The 24,907-nt window shown below is 39.4% G+C and overlaps 1 protein-coding gene across 2 annotated transcripts; it reads left to right on the top strand.

The window, feature by feature from the left end:
- Positions 1–1,123: 1,123 nt before the first annotated feature.
- On the top strand, positions 1,124–16,894 carry suv39h2 (suppressor of variegation 3-9 homolog 2). Of its 2 annotated transcripts, none has more exon segments than NM_001016508.1 (6): positions 1,124–1,154; positions 4,477–4,622; positions 6,536–7,207; positions 9,770–9,916; positions 10,234–10,363; positions 15,480–15,714. In NM_001016508.1, coding segments are annotated over 6 exon segments (1,221 nt in total). In that variant the 5' UTR covers positions 1,124–1,135; the 3' UTR covers positions 15,587–15,714.
- Positions 16,895–24,907: the final 8,013 nt, after the last annotated feature.

The raw sequence follows: 24,907 nt of genomic DNA, 5'->3' as shown, positions 1-24,907 counted from the left end.
TGGCTTTTTATTCCCTTGTATTTAGTGGAGCAGATCACGGGCAATTACTGTATATATAAACATACTAGGAGGGCACACACTGTAAAAGTAAAGGTCCCCATACACTATATTATCTGCTCGCTTGGCGATGTCGCCTACGGGTGAGCAATATCGGCAGCTACTATCGGCCCATGTATGGGGACCTTTATTTGGCTTGGTGCTGTGTAGTAAATGTAAAACATAAAGTAAAAGTGAATCCAGCACTCACAGGACTTTATATATATTTTTTATTTTCTTGTTTGTTTTGTTTACTGGATAACTCGATCACTGTTAAGTGCAGGTTTTTTATTTAAACTTCTTTGGAAGATTGTCTCTACCCTTTACACAGCTGGAAATTTTTACAATATTACAGACCATTTTAGAGGTGGGTGGGGCTTGTATAGACTGGGTGGGGTTTTGGTGGGGTCATGGGAGGAATATTGGCATAACTGGGGCACATTTGTTGTGTGGCAAGCAATTGGCAATTTTTTCCATTGGGGGCACATTTTACTTGATGTAAACTGCCAAGGCGATGAGTGTGCTAGTAAGGGTTCCCCAGAGGGATCCCTGCTAATGTAGTATGGGGCGCCAGGATATTGATGGAGGATATGGCTTTTTTACCCATTCTAAGCAAGTTTATTACAATTTGCAGGCGTTGTGAACTATGGGGGATGAACTCCCTGCTCTGATAAATTCCCCCCTCCTTCGCGAAGTAGTTCTCACTTTCAAAATTAAATATACTACATGAAAGGGGTTAAATAACACATTACATTGAAGTAAAACAGCTATCAACTAGATTTAGATTAGTGTATATATTACACTATTGTGGCAGTTACGATAAGCAGATAACTATAGCAGCGAACGCCCTTATTATTAGGCAAGGTAATTGTTGATAAAACACAAGCAGGAAATCACTTTGGCGGCAAACTCATTATATTCAAGTTAACCGCTCTCTTCGCAAGGCTACACCTACTAGTGACGTAAGGGGCGTGGCGCAGCGAGCCGAGCTGCCTGTGTACAGGGAAAGGCCTGCCGTGGGCGTGGCTTGCATGAGGAACTCGGCTCGGTGTTCGTGACGTCACGAGATGAAGATTTGAGTGAATAGTGGCGGTACAAGATGGCTGCAGCGCGTGGAGGTAAGCGTTCCGCTGGGAGAAAGAGTGCCTCTATATCTGAGGGGATCATCCAAGTTGTGTGCAAATTAGGTGCCAGTTATGGTGGGGCCGTTTACAGAGGTGCGGTGTCATTGAGTGCTTTTGCGAATGCGCTGCAGCTTCACAGTGTGTTGAGCAACGGCATTAGTTTCGTTCATTCTACCGTTTGCGGAGAAATCCCACTGCTTCGGAATTGGAAGAACTTTATTTCAGTGCGCATAACTGACTTGGATTTGGCCTCTTGCGGACAGGCCAATATTCCTTGTGCGCATCTCTCTGGAGCTTGCGTCTATGAGTTTTGACAGCTGCGCTTTACAGCTGTTCTGTGGCCCGCATAGAGTTTAAATAGTGTCATCCAAAATGGCTTAACATATCAACTTATTATAATACTTTTCCCAAACATGCAGTAAAGTGAGTAAATGACACACTATAGACAGAATGTGGTTAACATTAGCCATTTATATATATATTATAGGGATGCTTAGCTGTTGCACCAGCTGAATAACACCAGGAGATCTAATAACTGCAGCTGGGGCTCGGAACTTGGCATATAGACTTCTAGGTATATTTTCCTCCCAGATATACAGGTCGTGCCCACTGTCTCAGCATTGTTAGCAGTCTCTTATTTGCAACAATTCTTGCTGAAGGCCTTGATAAAAGGCACAGGGAAGATGGAAATGTTGCTCATTATCCTATATTGGAGATATGCGATACACATTAACCTTATTTAAAACCTACTTTAGAGAGTGTATTTTATTAGGGAGCTGCATGGGTCCAAATGGGATCTCAGTATATCTGGCTATTATTAAAGCACCAGCCAGTCCCCGTGGTTGATCCCTTCAGTGGATGAATGTATACCTGTACAGGCTGAGCAGATAGTCGGGTCCAGGGTCTTCTAAAATTTTTATTTAGAGAACAAGCTCTTTCTGGAAAAAACAGTCCACATGACTTACAGGTATGTTTGGAGGTAGATTCATCTTATTTTGGTGTCAGTATCACTTTAAGGTGGCCATACACGTAGCAATTTTGATCGAAGGATCGTTCCCACCCTCCACTGATGTTTAGGGCTGAATCGTCTGATATGGAGGTAGAAACAATAGACATCTATCTAATGATCCAGTGAAAGCAGTGGCCTCCACAGGTTGCCTGTGATTGTTCAGCATGTGACAACTGATTAAAATGAACTAAATCATGCATTACAGCTCACAATAGAAATGAGTATATTAAAAGTTCTGCCTACTTTTGTTTCCTTGATGGCCATGACAAGGCCATAACATGGTAGTCAGGCCATTTTGTTAAGAATGCTCCTAATTATCCTAGCCACACCACTGTTTTGAATTTGAAAATGTATCCCTGCCTGTAATGATTTATTGTTGCCAATGGGATTTTTTTTAAATACAGTAGAACCCCCATTTTACCTTTTAAGGGGACCAGAAAAAAATGGTGCAAAATCCAGGAAAATGTAAAATCAGGGAAGTTTATGTGTTATTTATTAGTTAGGCCACAAAACAATGTGTAAGGTGTGCAGGAAAACTTAAAGTCAGGGGATGTAAAATCTCACTGTTTCACTGTAATATGTTTAATAGGGAATTTATTGGTCAAATTGCATGTTTTAGTTTGTTGATAGTAAACAGTTAATAGACTGGTTTGTGTATTTAGATAAGCCCAAAAAACTTGCATTTCAAACTTTAAACTGGCTACCCTGTATAAATATATCGGAAGAATACACCTCAGTAAGTCTGTTCTCATTAAAGTGTTTTTTTGCTATTTCTATACATTAACAGAAATTTATCTTAATTTGCCTTCCCTTCCAAAGACTCTCCTCTTTTTTTTCTGTAGTGAATACTACAACTACACCTCAGCACTCGCTTCCTCCTCTTTAATGACACTCCGAATCCCAGCATTAGCTTCTTTTACAATTCAGAATAAAATTCAAACTATTTGCACCACTCTGTATCTTTGAACTTTTTATTCCTCTCTGACCTACTCCTCAACACATCTTGCTGCAGTGTGCACTCCACCATGTCTTAATCCCTTCTCCTATTGTCAGCTATTTTGGGCAGGACGCTCTACCTCTACTATTGGTTATTGGTTGTTTTTGTATGTACTGTATGCATACCTCCCAACTGTCCTGCTTTAGCCACCTTGTCCCGCAGTCCCGGACTGATTTGTTAATGTCCCGCTTTCCTGCTCTCTGTTCCCGTGACGTCACACTCACGTCTCTCGGGAGCACCGCAGCTTCTGCACCGCTCAGTTCCATTCTAACATTTAGGCATTCATGGTGCAGAAGCTGCGGTGCTCCCGAGAGACGTGAGTGTGACATCACGGTGAGAAGAAGAGCCGGGGGGCACAGCTGGAGGAAGCGGGTGGGTGGTGGGGGGAGCCGCAGGAAGCAGGGGGACGTTGTGGAGGACCGTTGCAGGGGAGCTGAAGGATGTTGGGGAGGATGCTGGGGGGAGCTGGAGGAAGCTAAGGGGTAGCTGAGGAGGATGTTGGGAGGAGCTGGATGAAGGTAAAGGGCAGCTGGGGGATGCTGGGGAGGATGCTAGGGGGGAGCTGAAGGATGTTGGGGAGGATGCTAGGGGGGAGCTGGAGGACGTTAAGGGGCAGCTGTGGAGGACGTTGCTGTGGGGCTGGAGTATGTTGGGGAGGACTCTGGGGGGAGCTGAAGAATGTTGGGTGGATGCTGCGGGGAGCTGGAGGATGCTGCAGTGGGGAACGGCCAGTGTAAGGGGATACTGGGGGAGGACCAGCAATGTTTTAGGGGGCCCTGGGCTGGCTTGGCTAGCAATGTTTAAGGGGGTCCCTTCTTTGGCACCAATGCAAAACGTAACACCTGGCTACCAGTGTTTTAGGGGGGCCCTGGCTACCAATGTCTGTCATGATATACAGGTGCCACAGTGCATAATGAAATCCTTAGGGCCACAATATGTTATAAAATGACTGGGGCTACCGTGTCTGTCTTCTGGTGCACTTTGTGCGTGTTATGCTTTTCAGGTGTGGTTTTGTAAAATAGGCCTGTTTTGGGGGGCGTGGCCATAAAGTAGGCATGGTCGGAAAAAATTTTTGCCACACTACACGCGCAGATATTTTTGGGCCCTCCATCTACTTTTCAAATGTTGGAAGGTAGGTGTATGTAATGTATACACCCATTTACTGTACAATACTGCATAATATGTTGGCATTTTATAAATGTAAAGATAAAACTTATATTTGTACTTACTGACAATGTTTTTTGTTTCTTTTGTAAAGCTCTTCCAAACTTGTTAGTTTTACAATAACATTATGTTGATTATCATTACAGCTTGGTGTGTGCCATGCCTTGCTTCCATCGAAACATTGCAGGAGTTGTGCAGGAAAGAAATGCTCATTTGTACAAACATTGGAATTACCAGGAAAAATTTAAATAATTATGAAGTAGAATATCTATGTGACTACAGGATTGAAAAGGTAAGCTGTATACATCATCAGTTTTTAACAAAATAATGGCTATGCATTATTACTACTATGCTAGTACTAGCTTTCAATATTTGCTTCCAACAAATTACAAATTTGGCTATTCCTCTGCCTCTTACCAGTGTTTGTTCTTTCTTTGTGTACCTTTTTACTTAATGTTCTCTTCTTTCTCAACAAATATACTATGTGGCTAAAAATATCAGTGCATCCTTTTTAATATGGCGTGTCTTCAGTTATAAAAAAAAAAAAAAAAAAAAGCTGCATTTTATCTCCAGTGAAACCTTAACGCTACATCAAACAGTGACATTCTTGAAAGTTTCTGTGCATACTACTTCTCAATAGTTTGGATAAATGCCCATTCTAGTTTAAGCAACATAATGCTTCTGTTTACAAATTGTGGTCCTTGCAAAATTGGTTTGCTGAAGTGTAGCCTGCACACAGGCCTGAAAGTTGTAGGTCCTTTATATTATATACATTTATATTAATATATCATTACTTTAAATTAAGATGTTGGACATGCAGGTGTCTGCTCACTTATGGTCTTACAGTGTACTTTGAAAAGAAGCCTGTTTTAATGTAATTAAATTTCTCTTTCCACAGCCTAAGAGCAAACATGTATAGCTGTCAACTCCTCCAGGGATAATGCATTTTTATAAAAGTATGTTGGGCCATCACTCAATTATATAATGGAGTTGTTCAGTGCATATGGCATGTTATTAGCTGAGCAGAAATTCAAGAGACGCAATGTTTCCTTATGCTTGCACAGTCCTATTCATTTTGTGGTCAGATACATAAAGTGTGCTGATGATTGGCACCTGTGCAGGCGGTTTAATGCTTATACCACTTGTGGAGATTTGTGCTCATTTTGTAGTTTAAAATATCCCCAGGCAGTGTAACACAATTGTTGCCATCTGGCTTCCAGTGTGGAGAACTGTGTTGGCAAAAGGCATACATTAAAGGGAATGTTCATTTTAAACTTTTAGTATGCTATAGAATGTCTAATTTTAAGCAAATTTTTAGTTGGTCTTTATTTTTTGTTATAGTTTTCAAGTTAAAGGGATTGTTCACCTTTGAGTTACCTTTTAGTATGATGTAGAGAGTAATATTCTGCAATTGGTCTTATTTGTAGTTTTTTAGTTTTAAGTTCAGGAGTTCCCCAGTTTGGAGTTTCAGTAGCTATTTGGTTGCTAGGATCCAGGTTACTTTAGCAACCAGGGAGTGGTTTGGATGAGAGACTGGTATTTGAATAGGAGAGGCACTGAATGGAAAAGAAAGTTGCAGAAATAAACAATTAAACTGGAGCCCCACAGAGCAATAGTTTCTGGGCTGCCGGGTCAGCCCATTAAAAATTGCTTAGAATTGGCCATTCTATAACATATTAAAAGTTAACATAAAAGGCAAACATCCCCTTTAATCTCCTTCCTCTGACTCATTACAGACCCCAGCAGCTAAAAAATTACTTCTCTGTGAGGCCACAATTTTATTGTAATTGTTACTTTTTATAACTTACCTGTCTAATTAGGCCCTCTCCTGTTTGAATCCATGCCTGGTTGCTTAGGTAATTTGGACCTTAGCAACCAGATAGCTGCTGAAATTCCAAACCGGAGAGCTGCGACATAAAATGCTAAATAATTAAAAAACTGCGAATAACAAAAAAGGAAGACTAATTGTCTCAGAATATCACTCTCCATCATAGTCAAAGTTGATTTAAAGTTGAACAACCCCTTTAATGATTTTTACCTGAAAAAAGGCCCTCTGCCTTCATTATTTTTTGTAATACAATTTTTTTTTCATGTTGATGTTGTGTTGACTTTGAATTGAACTGTGTTTTGTGTTCAGTTTCATGTTGTGTAAATGTATGTGAAATGCGAAAAGAAGGTAAAAGAGACTTTTTATTTTTTTTATAGGGTGTAGAAAAATTCTTTGTGAAGTGGAAGGGATGGCCAGAGTCTTGTAATACTTGGGAGCCTACAAGAAACTTGAAATGCCCAACGCTTTTAAAACAGTTTTACAGTGACCTTTACAATTATTTCTGTGCACTTAAACCAAATAAAAAAGGGTTCCTTAAAAACAGCATTAAGTCTTTGGACCCTTCTCTTTCTGACTATATAGTCAAAAAGGCTAAACAGAGGATTGCTTTACGGCGCTGGGAAGAAGAGCTGAACAGGAAAAAAACCCATAGTGGTACTCTTTTTGTTGAAAATACTGTCGATTTAGAGGGTCCTCCTATGGACTTTTACTATATCAATGATTACAAGGCCTCTCCTGGAGTTAACACATTGGGTGAAGCCATTGTTGGCTGTGACTGCTCGGATTGCTTTAAAGGCAAATGTTGTCCCACAGAAGCAGGAGTCCTCTTTGCATATAATGAACACAGGCAAATAAAAATCCCACCAGGAAGACCAATTTATGAATGCAATTCAAGATGCAAATGTGGTCCGGATTGTCCTAACAGGGTGGTGCAAAAGGGGCCACCCTATTCCTTATGCATCTTTAGGACAGACAATGGTCGTGGCTGGGGAGTAAAGACACTCCAAAAAATAAAGAAAAATAGTTTTGTGATGGAGTATGTTGGCGAGGTATGTATTAAATACAGATATGCATTGTGCGCTCAAACTGACTCCAATCATTGCTGTGCTGCACACTCAGAGATCTCCAAGCTAAATATGCCTTTCAGCAAAAAAATAAAAATCGGCTGGTATCTTCTACATTGTTTCAAGAAAAAGAACAAGCAGTGCAGAGGAAAGGGACAGACTGATAACTTTTCAGTTGCAGTTACATTTTCAAATAACTTTAAAACCATATAATAACTCAATATACTACTTCATATACTATACTACTTCACACACTCCATATATACTACTTTATATGACACTCAAGTAAATCTGGTCTTTAAACCTGTTGGCTGATTGCTTCGGATTACTACTTTAGATAACTGTGACACAGCAATTTGTGGGCATTTTCCCCTCTATTTTTCACGTTATTAGGATATCGTTTATGTGGGGATTGGCTAAAAAAAAAAACTGCGCTTTCATGCAACTGCCATTATGCAAAAATACTGATGTTATGATTTTATACTGTTATAACTATGGTCTTTTCCTAAACCATTGGTTTTTATTTTAGTTCTTGTATGATGTGGCCTAACACTTTAAGTCATCACTTCATTCAGTGGTATAAACTATACGTGCCTTTGTGGTTTTTTTTTTCTCCTTAAATTGCTTTTTCCCCCATGCAGAAAATTTACCTTTATTTTTACAGAGCATGTCCTTTTCTACCCATCAGTGTTCTGAAGCTGTGCCTTGTGTTTTGTCTTCCGCTCTGCTCTGTACCTGTGGGTGGGGCTCAAGTGTGAAGGACAGGAATCATATTCTGAGATAGCTATTCAATAATATAGGTAAGGTTTCTAAAGTAGAAATATTTGTTTTTTCTAAAAAAAAAACAAAAAAAAACACAATAGAGAAATAGTTTTGCTACTGAATGTTGTGATGACTTTTAGGAAAATGTCCTTTAAATCTTAATAGTTACATGTAGGCATTCACAAGCATCCTAAAAATAGGCCCAGCAACCCTGCATGCCGTGGGCCTGATACTCATAAACCTGCTCATACGTTTAATGATTCACTTGTTTTTCAAGATTTTGTAGGCCCATTTCAGTGCCCTATACAGGGGGCGATAAATTGCTGACTCTGCAGCCTACATCTGCCTTGTATGGCCACCTTAAGGTAGATATGAAAATAGAGCGAGGGGATCCCTAAAATTCACATCACGCTAGTCATTGTAAATTGTCTCAGGAAGTTGCGTTGATATTTTGGGTTTCAATTAGGCAGCATTGTTAAATAGAACTGACAATGTGGGACTGGTTTTCAAATATTTGGGGCAAATTCCTGTGTTTTAAAAAAAAAAAATTTGTCCTTTGGGAAAAAAATTATTTGTTTTTTTTTGTCAGGGGAAGAAAAGTGACCTTTTTTTATCTTGCTCCAGCAGCCCAAAGTGGTCTAACTGGAAATCGATGCCTTTAAATGAAATCATATGGTCTACATTTTATTATCATATTATTTTTTTTAAAAGCTGTGGCTGCAAAGCAGGAAAGACCCATATATAGGCAATATGTTTTTTTTCTCTCTGAATTGTCGGTACTGCATTGTTGCTACTATCCCAGTTGCCCTGCTAATGATGTAGTGCTTAATTGTAGGAAAAGAGTTTAAAGTTGGAATATCTATGTGTATTTTTGTTTACTCCAGAAATGTACAACTATTTACACCACCTCATAGTTAGTGTGACCTATTAAAGTCAGTGGGGCTGTGAAATTTCTTATTAAAAAGCGGTTTAATTGCTACACCAATTTTAGTGTTGTGATTAGTGGGCGTATGTGTTATAGCAAGAAGTTGGTGTACTTAGGGTTCCTGTTGAGCAGGTTTTGTTTTGTGTGTGGAATCCTTAGTACCTATAGAATTGTTACATACAAGTGCGTTTTTTAGATTTGGTTACAGTGGTAGAGTACTCAAAGTATAGACAGTAATAACAGATTCCTACTGCACTGAAAGCCTTTGTCACCATACATACAGTACACTGATTTGTACACTGAGAGGCTGCCTCTCACTAGAGAAACTCACTTAGCACTTCATTGCATACATTTAAGCTGTCGGAAAAGCAGAGTAAAGGTGCCCATACACCTTTGCCAAGCGAGCGGATCTTCTCCCAATATCCCCCACCTACGGGTGGGCGATATTGGAAGAATCCAGGCCAAACGATCGAATTATAATGACGAGTATAGGCAAAGGGACCGATATCGGCAGCTTGAATCGGCCCGTGTATGGGGACCTTAATGCTAAAGTATAATACCGAAGAAAAGAAAAACTTGCCATTTTCTCTCTCCATGCTCTTTTGTCCATAGACTTGTAACAGGAAGTAGTAGAGCTTTGGCATCCAAATGCACCACACATCATCAGGTATCACAGTGTACAAAACGGCATACAAAGCTGTTTATTGGGTTTTAGGGACCATCGAAACATCCAGAATAAAAAAAAAAAGCAGCTGCTTAAAATGCCATGTGAAAATAGGGTGTTCATCCATGGGAGGTGGGGTTAAATAGGCCATATCTAATAGACTGAAAATGTTTTAATCCTATTTTTCCCCTCTTAGGTAATAACAAGTGAGGAGGCAGAGCGAAGGGGTCAACAGTATGACAGCAGAGGGATCACATATCTGTTTGATCTAGACTATGAGGCAGATGAGTTTACAGTTGATGCAGCTCGATATGGGAACGTCTCGCATTTTGTGAATCACAGTGTAAGCAAACATATTATTTTGTAGCTAGAAGTGAAATGGATGGAAAAATTGATATTCTGTAGTTATTCTGTTATCCTTCTAAACTGGAACGATAGTGTGCCAGATACTGCATCTCTCCAGAATTATAAGAATTTTAGTGCCAAGCAGTCCAGAGTATTGTCAGGGCACCAGTATACATATAAGTTTTTAGAAAACTCGGTTGTTAAGTTAATACTGTTAATAGGTGTTTCCTGCAGCATTGTTGTATTATTGTGTGCTGATTTTCTGCAATGGACACTGACTGACTGATTTCTATGTCCAACTTCTTTGTTCCACAGTGTGATCCAAACCTTCAGGTATTTAATGTCTTCATTGATAATCTTGATGTACGTCTTCCACGTATTGCGTTGTTTTCAACCAGAAACATCAAGGCTGGAGAAGAACTTACATTTGATTACCAAATGAAAGGTAACTGGGTCTTATAAATGAAAAGAATATTAAAAGAGTAGTTCAGTGCAAAACTGAAACTGGGTAAAATAGACTGCAAAATAAAAAATATTATGGTTACACAAAAATGTAATTTATAAAGGCTGGAGTGATCAGATGGCTTAACATTATTGGCAGACATCAACTTCCTGCTTTCAGGTCTCTAAACTCTTAGTCAGTGACTTTAGTTGGGGGCCACATGGGACATAACTGTTCAGTTAGTTTGAACATTTATGTCCCATATGGCCACCCCTCAAGTCACTGATTGCTTATTGCAACAGCTTAGAGAGCTGCAAAGGAGGAAGTAGTGTTATGGCCATTATGTTAGACATGTGCTCACTCCAGCCTTTATAAATTACATTTTTGCCTAACTAACTATATTGAAAAGATGTTTTATTTATTTTACCCAGTTTTATTTTTACAGTGAACTATTCCTTTAAGCAAATGGTATTAAAATACATGATGAACTTCATGCTGTGGTGTATACGGGGGTTGTTGCATGATCCAGCCATTCACAATAAAACTACCAGACTGACATGGCAGAAGTACTCATGCTCCAACTTAACAGTAAGTTAAAAGGGTATTTTTTTTTTTTAAAATGTATATATTATCCTGTGTCAAACCTAGTTCACAGTCCAAAAAAGCTAGAAATTGTCCAAAAATTGGGCAAATTTGGATTTCAAATTGGTTGATTGGAAAGACATCCATGGTACTCTTAGATCTGTATTAATCAATATATGCATCAAAAAAATGCCTATAAAACATATCATGATAACATACTATGTTACCCACTTGAAGTTGCATATGTTTTCATACACCCCAGTGTCCTAGATCAGTGCTGTCCAATTTCTGTGGTACTGAGGGCCAGAATTTTTCTGGTCTAAATGGTGGATAAATGAAAACCAGTTTTGACCACTCACTGTTTTTAAACTGCACCCACTTCAAACTACACCCATGTTATCACAAGAGCGTTTAAGACCAAGCCCAAATTAATGGTGGTAGTGCAACAAACACCCAAATGGTTGGTGCTCACTGCAGATATATCACCCTTCATTCATATATGAAAGAAGTTTATTATGTCATATTAAGACCCACCCTTAAATCCAAATGCCTCCCCTCTGGATAGCACAGCAACTCCCAGCACATAATTATACACCTTAGGGACCATATAATGACTTTCCAAATGCTAACAAACTCCCAGAACAAACCCCTGCCAGGTTCACCTCCCATAGGCATGGTAGGGCAGGCAGAGTATAGCTCACACAGGCAGCATAGGGCAGGCAGTTTATGGCGCACACACAGGCAGCATAGGGCAGGCAGTGCTGGCACTTCTACAGTCTGTCTGGAGTGTGAACAACGTGGGTGCTTACAGTCTGGGTTTGGTTGATTAATTATACAGGTCATGAGTAGAGAATGGTTGTTGAAATGTTAAAGGAGAAAGAAAGGTAAACACCAAGTAAGCTTTATCAGAAAGGTCTATGTAAATACAGCCATAAGCACTCACAGAAACGCTGTACTGAGTTCTCTTTCAAAAGATACAGGATTCCTTGTCTGTTTGTTTTCTTCTGCTCTGCCAGAGACACGCAGCTCTCTCCCCCCTCCATCAAGAATGTTAAGAACTTACTCCACTCCTTTAGGAATGTGGATCTGAGCCAATCCGCAGGAAGCTGACTCATAGTCTTACAAACTGAGCATGTACACTTGGTCTTGGTCTCTGTGCAGGAGTGAGGCATTATGGGAACTTTCTTTACACAGCTCAGTTTTTTCTTCCTGTTTGGCTTCTGAACAGGTGAAATACGGGGAGGCTTAAGGGCACTATTGAGACAACTGAAGGTATGCCTGCAGCTTGAGATTAACTCTTTCTTAGCCTTTCCTTCTCCTTTAAAACTGCTTTATGGGGGGGAGGAGTGACATGGTGCTGCATGTGATGAGACACACCTAGAAACTGCCCTGGCTCCCAGTCTAAATCATTCTGCAAGTATCGGCCACATCACAGTGCAAAACGGAGCCCTGGGACCACTATTGGGGACAATTACCCCAGAGAACACTAATGGTGCAGTGCCTGGCTCAAAAATGAGCATCCAAGGTCACAGCCCAGCTTGAAAAATTTGCCCAGGAAGGTCAGTCAAGCCAGGATGGCATTGGCAACTTTATCACTAAATCTGCAAACACTAGTAACTCTCTGACTGGGGAAAGCCACAACAGCGAGGACCCCTCCACGCCAGAACCTACACTTTCTAACCTATTGACCGAGATTAGGTCCTCCAAAGACTCCCGCACCTCCCTGATTTGCTCTAAGAAGGAAATAAAAGTGGGTCTTAACATTGCTACTATAAAGGTTGTTCTAATCTGACTTTGCGTCCTCTACAGGCCTAATGCTAATTAGAACCCCATCAATTTTGATGATGAGCTATGCTTTGTTTTGAAGAAAATTTTGGCAGGGGTTGGGGATCTGTGCGGATGGGGTGGGATTGGGCTTTTTCTCAAGTTAATATGGTTCACAGTTTTCTAAAACAATTGTTCAGGTGTGTGTGTACATGTACCTTGTGGTTGGTGCCGCTCCAAATATAAAATGGTATGACCCTGTACAAATTTCAACAATTACTAAATGATCAGATTACTAAGGTAGAATGTATGTGGTCTTAATGACTATATAAAATGTCAGCTGGTCTTTAGTTTTTTATTTATTTATTTAAAAATGTCTGGGGCCAATATACTTATTCTTCAAAATACACAAGATCTACAACATCCATGGGTTGGATGGTATTACCATGCAAAGTACTCTATGTACTTTTTGTGCTTTTATCTGCAAGTCCAAGAGGTAGTCCTTGCAAATAGCTATATTTCCCTCCACTATTTGCATATTTTGACATATAGACTTTATCACTAATTACCCACCTGCTGCTGTAATTGCCATAGGGGATTTCAGTACTTTGCTAGACACTATTGTAGATAGCGATTTTAGCAGCTGTATCGTGTATAGTACATTGGGCCTCTTCTAAGCTGACATCTACATCTGAAGGAATGGAGACACCTACACACTAATATTAGCCAATATTCCTGTTTCTCCTTCTCGCATACGGTATTATCTATAGCAGGGGTGTCAAACTCAATCACATAAGGGGGCCAAAATCTAAAACACAGGCTAAGTCGCGGGCCAATTTTTTTATTAATATACTTAGTAAGATACTAAGGGGTATATTTATCACAATGTGTAAAAAGTGGAGTAATACATTACCGGTGATGTTGCTCATAGCAGCCAATAGATGCTTTACTACTGTTGAAATCTGATTACTGATTGGATGCCTTGGGCAACATTACTGGTAATGCTTCACTCCACTTTTTACACAGCATGCTAAATATACACCTTAGTCTTAGTTACTATGTGAGGAAAATGGAAATTGATCAAGCTGGATGGTCAGACACACTCACCAAGGGCCACATAAAACAGCCAGGTGGGCTGGATTTGGCCACTGGGCCTTGTGTTTGACATATATGATCTATAGGGTACATAGTCAAGTACCCAACACTACCAGAATTGTATAGACCAATATCTTTACTTATGGCCAACTGCTTAAAGGAGAAGGAAAGGCTAATAAAGAGTTAATCTCAAAATGCAGGCTTACCTTCAGTTCTCTCAATAGTGCCCTTAAGTCTCCCCATATATCTCCAGTTCAGATGATCAGAAGCAAAACAGGAAAAAAAAACGCTGAGCTGGGTAGAAAGATTCCCATAATGCATCGCTCTTTTCCAGGACTTAGAGACTTACTATTAAAGGCGGCGCATGCGCACAAGCAGGCGCGCTCCCCCTAGCGTCTGGTTATGAGACGCTATTTGCTATTAGAAGCAGCAGCTGGGGCCATTACAGGACGCAGCCGGCAGGTACAGGGGCGGAGAGGCAAGCGAGGAGAGGAGCGGGGACGAGAGGACGCATGTACAGGGAGGGGGAGAGGTGAGCAGGGGTGAGGAAAGGTGTCGGCTGGCGGGTGCTGGGGCGGAGATGCGAGCGGGGACCAGAGGGCGCAGGTGCTGGGAGGGGGAGAGGTGAGCAGGGGTGAGGATCGGTGTCAGCTGACAGGTGCTGGGGCGGAGAGGCAAGCGAGGAGAGGAGCAGGGAGGAGAGGACGCAGGGAGGGGAGGGGAGAGGAACGGTGACAGGTGCTGTGGGGGGAGAGGCAAGCGGGGAGGCTAGTGGAGCGCCATGTTTAAAACATGGCGGCGCAGACAAGGAGAAATACTGTGTACTTCGGGAGGACCGTACTGGGCAAAGAAGCATTTTTAGAAGAAATGATTTCAGCGTTCAGGTAGGGGCAGGGGCCCTCTATTACATAATAAAAAATGAGTAAAACCCTTTCCTTCTCCTTTTAAAGAAAGTAGTTAGTACCCTGATCAAAGATGACCAACTAGGATTCATGCCAGGAAAAAAACCTGCAATGAACATCAGCAGATTACAGGTGCAGGCACGTGTTGCTGATATCAATTTAACAAATATTTGCTACATGTGCTGATATTTGTCCGGAATACTCATTGCTTCCTGGTGCAGGCACAAGTAGAAGTTTTCTCAAGCATAGGGGCAAGTGTGCTTTGCCTTGCCGAGAATATGCTACATGTGGCATTAGCCTTATGTTAGTTGACTTGTTTTGCTAGTAAGAATAAAATCCATATGTATCCCTTTTATATTTTGTTCTACCCTATTCCTTTTGCTTGATACTCCTTCCTATGTTGTTCTTAGTTAAATTCAAGTTAAATAAAAAGTTCCCTAGACCGGTTATACAAGAACCACAAGACAACAATATGTTTTATTTTATATCATTCTATTGAATGTTTGTTGTTTTGGATAAGATTACATAGTGACCCTTTTAATAAAAGCTACAGTTAAAAACTGTGCTCATAGGTGGATTGGTACAAATATAATGTGTGTTCACACAGTTTTGTGCTCGCCACAGTTTTTGTGCGCTGGCCTCAAAATTTATGTGTGCGTGACTTAGAGGAAATGTTGCTTTTAGCTTTATGTAAGTTTACGTTAATCTTTGTACATAAGTACTGGCAGATTCCTGAACTAATTATAACATTTTTTTTTTCCAATTTTAAATTTCAGGTTCTGGGGACCTTAGCACAGATTCTATTGATATGAGCCCTGCCAAGAAAAGAGTGAGGATAGCTTGCAAATGTGGAGCTGCCACCTGCCGTGGATACCTTAATTAAATGAGTTTTTCTGTTTTGCCCAATTAAATAATTTGCTATGATGGTTTTTATTTTTAAATATCTGAAATGCAATGAATGCTTAGTTTGTGGGTTTTTACTTTACAAAATAAATTTAAATGCCTATTTTTAAATCCCTTTACTCTATGAATAAAATATGTATGCATCAAATAGAAAAATCAGATAAGGGGTTCTTCTGAATCCCCAAAACGTTTAGCAGAGTTCAAAAGTTGCTTTTGCTATGATTGTTTTACAAGCCCTTGGCCCAACATCTGAACCCGGTTTTGCTTATGATTGTGCTACAAAAGTGTGGGCAAAAGCTAAAACTTCAACAGCTGTCTTACCAATGGCAAACACGCAGTGCATTTTTGGGCATATTGACCAGTGTTTTTTTTTTTTTATCTCCTAAATCTGGTATCAAAATGCCCAGTAATGCATGTGGCTGTTATGTGGCAGCTTTTTTGAGGATAAAATAAGCTAGATGTTTTCAAGATGTTGCATTTGTAGGATAAAGGATAAAATACAGCAGGCACAACATCCAAGTATTAGTAAATGACAGGAAATAAGTTATGTTCTGTGGCCATGTAATGACTGACAGTGCTAGAGTCCTATTAATGTCATTGTGTGACACAAGCCTTTGTGGGTATAATATGTCCCTAATAAACTATATATCTAGCTTTTAGACATGTTAGACATAACACGTATAAATTAATTTTAAGTATTTTCAAATAAAAATGAATTTCTGTGCAAGGTTGTGCTATATTTGGTAGGGCAGTAAGCTATAGTTTGTTAGTAAATGTCTGCTGTTTTCCGGCTGACATGTTATGAGTGACATTTATTGAATCAGAGTATTTTAAAACTTCTCTCCCCTCAAGCACTCCTTTATGTGTACCCATAGAAAGGGCTTGTTTTAAAAGGTTAACTTAAGTTATAGATGTAACATTCCCCTATATTAGGGCTGTCCTCTTGGAGGCCTAGGGGTTGGAAGGACATGTCCATTGTTTTTTTTTTTTGTTTCCAATTTGCTTAAGTGTTCCACTGAGCTCTTAGGAAGGAATAATTTTATTATATGGCCATTTAAAGTGCAGTAAAATTGAAGAAATAATTAGCATTTTTGTGTCATACTTTAAAGGGAAAATATTGCAGAACAGAACATTAATGTTTCTTGTATATTGTTGGTTTCTAAGCCTTCCTGTGGATAAAGGTAAAGCATTATTTGAAATGTATGTGACATGTAATGAATGCAGGTTGCTCAAACTGGCTTTAATGAAATAAGTTTAGTGCAGCCTTTCTAGCTGGAGTTTCAGAAAATCCAAGTGATCTGGCAACCTCACTTTAGACTTTTTGTTCTTTGTCCAACATGTTCTTTGCCTGTCTGGAAGGATGTTTAGGGAAAGCCAGCCACATTTAGGAGCAGGAGTGAGTATAAATGGAATAAAAAGTAAATACTTAACCAAACAGTTGGACATGAAGTACGTTATGGATAATAATAGCAAATCTGGTAAGGATGTTTTTTCTTTAAAGTCCCGTTTTTAGCACAATACCAATAAATACACCTATGGTGTATTTATTAACATTGGAGACAGACCATCACTGGCGATGTTGCCCATAGCAATCAATCACTTAAAGGAACAGTAACCAAAAAATGAAAGAGCTTTAAAGTAATAAAAATATAATGCACTGTTGCCCTGCACTGGTAAAACTGGTGTGTTTGCTACAGTAACACTACTATAATTGATATAATAAGCTGCTGTGTAGCCACGGGGGCAGCCATTCAAGCTGGAAAAAAGGAGAAAAGGCACAGGTTACATAGCAGATAACTTCTGTAGAATACAATAGTGTTTTATCTGTTATCTGCTATGTGCCTGTGCCTTTTCTCCTTTGAATGGCTGCCTCCATGGCTACATAGCAGCTTATTTATATAAATTATAGTAGAATTTCTGAAGTAAACACACAACTTTTACCAGTGCAGGGCAGCAGCACATTATATTTTAGTTACTTTTATACACTTTCATTTTTTGGTGTTACTGTTCCTTTAAGTGTTAATGTCTTTTACCCCATATATAAGTTAACACTTTGAATGTAATCTTGTGATATTTGCATTGGGTACACATACCTGTTATTCACAAGGTCCTTGCACACAGGCATTGCAATGTATATCTACTGAAATGCCTCCTAACCACATCAAAACATATTTTCCCCCATATGTGATAAAAGGCATTATGTTTGCTCAGGAGCAGTAACCCATATCAGCCAATAGGATGTTTGCTTTTAAACAGGTGACAAGTAAATTCTACCTGCTGATTGGTTGCTATGGCCTACTGCTCTGGGCAAAATTAGTACTTTTTATTATATAACCCCCATTGTGTGCAAGTGCAGTTTAATATTGTATTTTGAATATGCATCAAACCATGTTGCAAAAACATAAACAAATCTGTACTAACATGCAGGTCTGAGGGCTTTTGGCAGAATAACATGGACTCCGTTTGCTTAAGTACTTTAGCACAGTTGCATTGTTTTTTTTTTTTTTTTTTACGTAATATGGTGCATCAAAATTTCAAACAACATATATGCACTTGAACGTGCGTTTTGTGACATATATGCTGAACTCAGCAAAACTAAATGTTTAAAGCTGGCCATATGTGTTAAAGGAACAGCAACACCAAAACAATGAAAGTGTTTTAAAGTACTTAAAATATAATGTACTGTTTCCCTCCACTGGTAAAACTGGTGTATTTGCTTCAGGAATACTACTATAGTTTATATAAATAAGCTGTTTTGTTGCCATGGTGGTAGCCATTCAAGCTGAAAAAAAGAGAAAAGGCACAGGTTACATAACTGATAAACACCATTGTATTACACAGAGTTTATTTGTTATCCGCTATGCAACCTGTACCATTCTTCTTTCGAATGGCTGCCCTCGTGGCTACAGAGCAGGGTATTTATATAGACTATAGAAGTGTTTCTGAAGCACACATAACTTTATCAGTGAAGGGCAGCAGTACATTATACATTATACATTTTCTTTGATACATTTTTGTTTTTAGGTGTTACTGTTCCTTTAACATTTTTCTCTCCCTAATGACCAATTTTAGTGCAATCCGACAAATATGTCAAATTATCCTTAGGTTAGTGGGCACCGAATGATCGCACATCTAGTGATTTTTCATTTTTGTCATAACACAATGAAATTTGCCCATTGTCCAATTGTTTGCAGGGCCAAGCAGGTAGTTTCCCTAGCTAACTAGACTATATTGCTTGAAATGGTCATTTTCGCTGATGGGTAAACAACTGTTTCAAGATAAACTTGGTCCTACGATAACAAAAAGATCTTTTAAAAACTCTTAGGGCAGTGGCACACGGGAAGATTAGTCGCCCGTAATAAATCTTCACTGTTGCGAGCGACTTATCTCACCAATATGTCATTCCACCGGCAAGGATGTAAATTGCTGGTGGGATGGCATACACATTGCTTCGTTTTTTTTTGTTTTTTTTTTTAAAGTCGCCCAAAGTTTCCTTGCAAGGCAACTTTGGGAAACCAAAGCAACATGTACGCCATCCCACCGGCGATTTAAATTCTTGGCAGTGGAATGACATGTTGGGGAGATTAGTCGCCCGTCATAGTGAAGATTTAGGGCTCTGGTACACGGGGAGATTAGTCGCCTGCGGCAAAACTCCCTGCTCGTGGGCGACTAATCTCCCCGAGTTGCCTTCCCCCTGCCATCCCACCGGCGAACATGTAAGTCGCCGGCGGGATGGCAGACGCGGCGGCGCGATTTCGCGCAAATCGCCGAAAAAGACTTGCGAGGCTTTTTCGGCGATTTCCCGAAATCGCCCCGCCGCGTCTGCCATCCCGCCGGCGACTTACATGTTCGCCGGTGGGATGGCAGGGGGAAGGCAACTCGGGGAGATTAGTCGCCCGCGAGCAGGGAGTTTTGCCGCGGGCGACTAATCTCCCCGTGTACCAGAGCCCTTATTGTGTCTGACTAATTTCCTTGTGTGCCACTGTATGGACAGCTTAAGGCTCCTAATACTTACTATTTCTAACAGCTTAAATATCCACATCTCAAAAATCTAAAAGTCCTCATAAACTAAAATACATGTTTCTCAAAGTTTTTTTTTTTTTTTTTTTTGAAAACTCAATGCCATTGTCATGGCAGCATCCTCTGCATATTACCTTTTTTCCCTTCTGACCAGTGGAGGGAGGCAGTTATCGCATAAGTAGTAATGAAATGAAATTAGGCATTCGGCTAGAAGTGTTTAGCTTTGTAGCAGTGTAAGCACAATACTTCATTAGGGAGACCAGTGTGGGGTTTATGGCTTTTCAGCACTTTTGAGGTCAGTGAAAACAGCTCCTCAGTGTTATTTATTACTATTATTTTGTCAGTTACATCTCAGCAGAATGTAAAAGATGCTTGCATTTATTTATTAAAAATAGAAAATATTACTTGCTCACTAGTTACCTGTTGGACACAATCAGTCTTAGTGTATAAATATTTGCACTTACAAATGGTCAAAATTTTGCTGAAATGTATTTTTGTTTGATCAGTACCTATACTCAATGACATTCAGTGGAGTGAAAGTGTACTTATTTTACCTGTACAATACAATATATGGTAGTTAATTTAATACTCCATTACCTGTTGTATCAATTCCGAAATATTAAAATTTGTTAATATCAAATGTCCATTGCTTGAAATATTTGTCCTAGTTGCAGATGGGATTTCTGTGTTCTGAGAGCAGGCTAATTGTCTAAGTTGTATTACTGGGAATGACTGTTCGACCAGATGCATTGGTCATTCAAATATGGCCTGTTTGTCTTCATTTAATCAACTGCTAACTCTATGGAGCCAGTCTGCCACTTAGCGGCAAACCAGCACACAAACTGCCTACATTGTGAAATGTCTCTTTTCTAGCTACCTTTAGCAGGCTCATCCAGCAGCCTCTATCCTTCCATTGAACTTACTCTTGCAACTGTATAAGTTTTTTATTTGTTGCAGAATTTGGTCCTAGTCTGTGCGAGTGTATTAAAAATGTTTGACAGAATATAAATAAGGATATTAGTTAATCTTTTGGATGATTGCTTGGTCTACTTTAACTGCCAGGCTAAACAGCTTAAAAGCATTGATGTTTTTCCTTCTTGCTGATTGTCAGGATGAACAGACCATTGTCAGAGTAACTTCAGGTTAAGATTTCACATCAGAATTGATTAGTGTAGAAGGTCTCGTTTTCGTAAGGGCAGTGCCCTCTTCCGTGTATACACCCATTTATTGTACAATGCTGCAGAATATGTGGTGGGTGTTTTATAAATACATAATAATCACTTGCTGCCCATAAAGCCATTTAATTAAAGGAGCCCACCACCCAAAAACTTGTTTTTTTGCATCATGAAAGAATTTTTCAGTAACTTCCCAATATACATTAAACATTTTTAGTGGGTTTTCAAGTTACTTGTAATTGCTATTGAAAGCAGTATTTATCTGGCTGTTTATAATCTCTGCAGTCCTGGTTCAGTCTCCTTAAACAACACTGAGGGGAGCGTTACTCCATATTTGTTATAGCATAGGTAGTAGACCTCGGGAACTGGGACAGTTATTTTGTTCAATATGAAGAGGACTTCCAGCTACAAAGAAGCAGCTACAACAAGTATTCTGGACTCCGCAAAGTCTAAAGCTGTCTCCATCCCCCTAACCATATCCAGGGACCTGTATATCCATTCCCCAAGGCTATGTAGTTATTAACTGTAAATTTAAAGATTAATTTGTGCATCCAAAGTATAGATACACAATCTCAAATCCAACTCATCCAGTTTTTCTGCTTCACACTTGAGCACAAACACTTCTTAAAGGAATGTTTACCTTTTGCAAAGCCCCCTAATCATTAAAGATGGCTTGTTTAAAAATTCAAATGTAGCACTTGAACCATTCCGGTTCAGCTCACATGAAGAGATTGGCAGTGGGTACGTAAGTACTGGTAAGTACCAGTGGCGTTAATCACTACTGCACATGCCCAGGCCATTGGTGCTCAAGGTTGGCTCACTATAAAGTGAAGAGACTAAGCATGCACAGAAGCAGTTACCTCTGCACTGTCCTTAATCCCTGCTGCCGGTTTCTGCATGTGTGTATTGGGCAGGTATCAGCTAAGCTTTTATAAAATAGAAATTAGCCACAATTTTAAAGTGTGCAACTTGACTTTTCAGCAAAATATAGTGAGTCATTGCTACAAACATCACATAATAGCTGCTTATATTCTGCACTCTTTGGCTTAAAGTGTGCATGTACAGGGTGGACTTCAAGACATCTCCCCTAAAGTTAAATGACAAGCTTCTGAAAGTGTTGCTTAAAAACAGAAAACCTAAACTGGAGAAAAATGGCTCAAAACCTGTGCACTCCAATAGCTATGTTTTTTCTGACATCTTAGAAAGGCAAGGCATGTAAACAGAAGAAGACATGTAAACCCCACACACAAATGTAATCGGAACAGCCTCCCCATGGGGGAGGAAAAATGTAGTAGTACAGAGCCCCATGATTACTGATGGTGGCACTGATTACAGAGGCAGGGACTGCACACTTTTGTGACTGCATCTTTTTAAAGGGCCTGATGCAGGACTGTTTTAAATTGAAGACAAGCATGGATCTATAGAAAATTATTTTATTTAGTTAAAAATAATATGTCCCAATTTTAAATACATGAAGTCTCAATACATTTGTTTCTTCAAAAACAGTATATATATATATATATATATATATATATATATATATATATATATATATATATATATATATATATATATATAAAAAAATAAATATTTAATATCTACACCGATAACACTTTGAATATAAGAAATGTAATTAAAACCTGGTATTGTGGCCAATTTTAGCATGGACTATTCAGCAGACGAGCAGTAGTGTGCAGCCAATAAAGATCATACATCCATAATATACACTGACTGGCAACTATTAACAGAAATTAGCTGTAATGATCGATTATGATGTTCATTTCTGGCATATTTTTCTCAGGCTGGGGAAAGTCTGTTTTGGACCAGAAAACTACTAGATACATAATTCTGGATCAAAATCACCAAGTCACCAGTGGTGGTAGGGTGATTTTCTTAAAACAAATGACAGGCTGTGCTGCCAGCTCCTGGTGCTTCTAATAATTTTTCTGAAACCTGAAATAATTTGATTGGCCACAGGGGACAGAGATATTTCAGGATGACTATTGCAGTTTTGCCTGGCTCTTGCCATGCCTGTTGCACACATAAAATGACTAAATAAAAATAATATCTCCAAAACATAAGCTTAGCAATCCAAGTCAAATGGTGTCAGGGCTATCATTAAGGTCAAGTTTTAACAACAAAGTGGTAGCATTTGTCACCAGCTCCATAAAGCAACACAAATGTGCACCTCTGAAATGAAATGTTAAACACAATGGATTTACAAAAACTCAAACTATGGCAAAAGGTTTCAGAGGTTCTGATCTGATAGCTAAACCTATAAGGGTAAATTAATGATGTAACTGCCAGCTCTAATTTTTATTGTGGCTAAACTAACAAAAAACAATTAAAAATAAATTAGGTTATAATGGCAATTGAATGCTATGCATGCTTAATTCATTCATTCATGCTTAATTCATGTTTAAAAATTATAGCCACAGACATACTATTTATTTCTACCATGTACCCGTAAGTGTGTGTAAACAGAGGACTCAGCACTCGCAGGTCTTGGTGAAAAAAAAAATTCTTTAATAATGTGCAAAAATCGGTGTTTCGGAATTGTGGCCAAAACGTAGATTTTTGTACATTATTGAAGAATTTGTTGTTTTTTTACAAAGACCTGCGATTCCTTAGGGATATCTTGAGAAAGGTCCTCTAAGCAGGACCGAAACAATAAAACTAACTAATAAAAACTTTTTCACTTCGAATTCAGTTCGAATTGGCAAATTGCTAATGTGGTGCCGTTATTTAAAAAGGGATCCCGCTCTCAGCCTGAAAACTATAGGCCTGTTAGTTAGTCTGACATCAGTAGTAGGAAAACTTTTGGAAGGGGTAATAAGGGATAGGGTACTTGAATACATTGCAGTTCACAATACTATTAGTTTGTGCCAGCATGGTTTTATGCGTAACAGATCTTGCCAGACTAATTTAGTCGCCTTTTATGAGGAGGTGAGCAGGAACCTCGATGCTGGAATGGCAGTTGATGTCATCTACTTGGACTTTGCTAAAGCGTTTGATACAGTACCTCACAGAAGGTTAATGATCAAATTAAGGAATATTGGCCTAGAACATAATATTTGTAATTGGATAGAGAACTGGCTGAAGGATAGAGTACAAAGAGTGGTTGTAAATGGAACATTTTCTAATTGGACCAGTGTGGTTAGTGGAGTACCGCAGGGGTCAGTCCTTGGTCCTTTGCTTTTTAACTTGTTTATTAATGACCTGGAGGTGGGCATAGACAGTACTGTTTCTATTTTAGCTGATGACACTAAATTGTGCAAAACTATAAGTTCCATGCAGGATGCTGCCGCTTTGCAGAGCGATTTGACAAAATTGGAAAACTGGGCAGCAAACTGGAAAATGAGGTTCAATGTTGACAAGTGCAAATTTATGCACTTTGGTAGAAATAATATAAATGCAGACTATCTACTGAATGGTAGTTTGTTGGGGGTATCCTTAATGGAGAAGGATCTAGGGGTTTTTGTTGATAACAAGTTGTCTAATTCCAGGCAGTGTCATTCTGTGGCTACTAAAGCAAATAAAGTGCTGTCTTGTATAAAAAAGAGCATTGACATATTTTTGCCTCTTTATAGGTCCCTGGTAAGGCCTTACCTTGAGTATGCAGTGCAGTTTTGGGCTCCAGTCCTTAAGAAGGATATTAATGAGCTGGAGAGAGTGCAGAGACATGCAACTAAACTGGTAAAGGGGATGGAAGATTTAAGCAATGAGGTTAGACTGTCGAGGTTGGGGTTGTTTTCTCTGGAAAAGAGGCGCTTGTGAGGGGACATGATTACTCTGTACAAGTACATTAGAGGGGATTATCGGGGATGTTCTTTTTTTTTTTCCCCATAAAAACAATCAACGCACCAGAGCCCCCCCCCTTTAGATTAGAGGAACAGAGTTTCCATTTGAACCAGCATAGGTGGTTTTTCACGGTCAGGGCAGAGAGGTTGTGGAATGCCCTTCCTAGAGATGTGGTAATGGCAGATTCTGTTAATGCCTTTAAGAGGGGCCTGGATAAGTTTTTGAACAAGCAGAATATCCAAGGCTATTGTGATACCAATATCTACAGTTAGTACTAGTGGTTGTATATATAGTTTATGTATGTG

This window comes from Xenopus tropicalis, chromosome 3 (genome assembly GCF_000004195.4).
Source record: "Xenopus tropicalis strain Nigerian chromosome 3, UCB_Xtro_10.0, whole genome shotgun sequence".
Taxonomy (NCBI): Eukaryota; Metazoa; Chordata; class Amphibia; order Anura; family Pipidae; genus Xenopus; species Xenopus tropicalis.
Note: the sequence above shows the minus strand (reverse complement) of the source record. Positions and strands in the feature narration are given on the sequence as shown.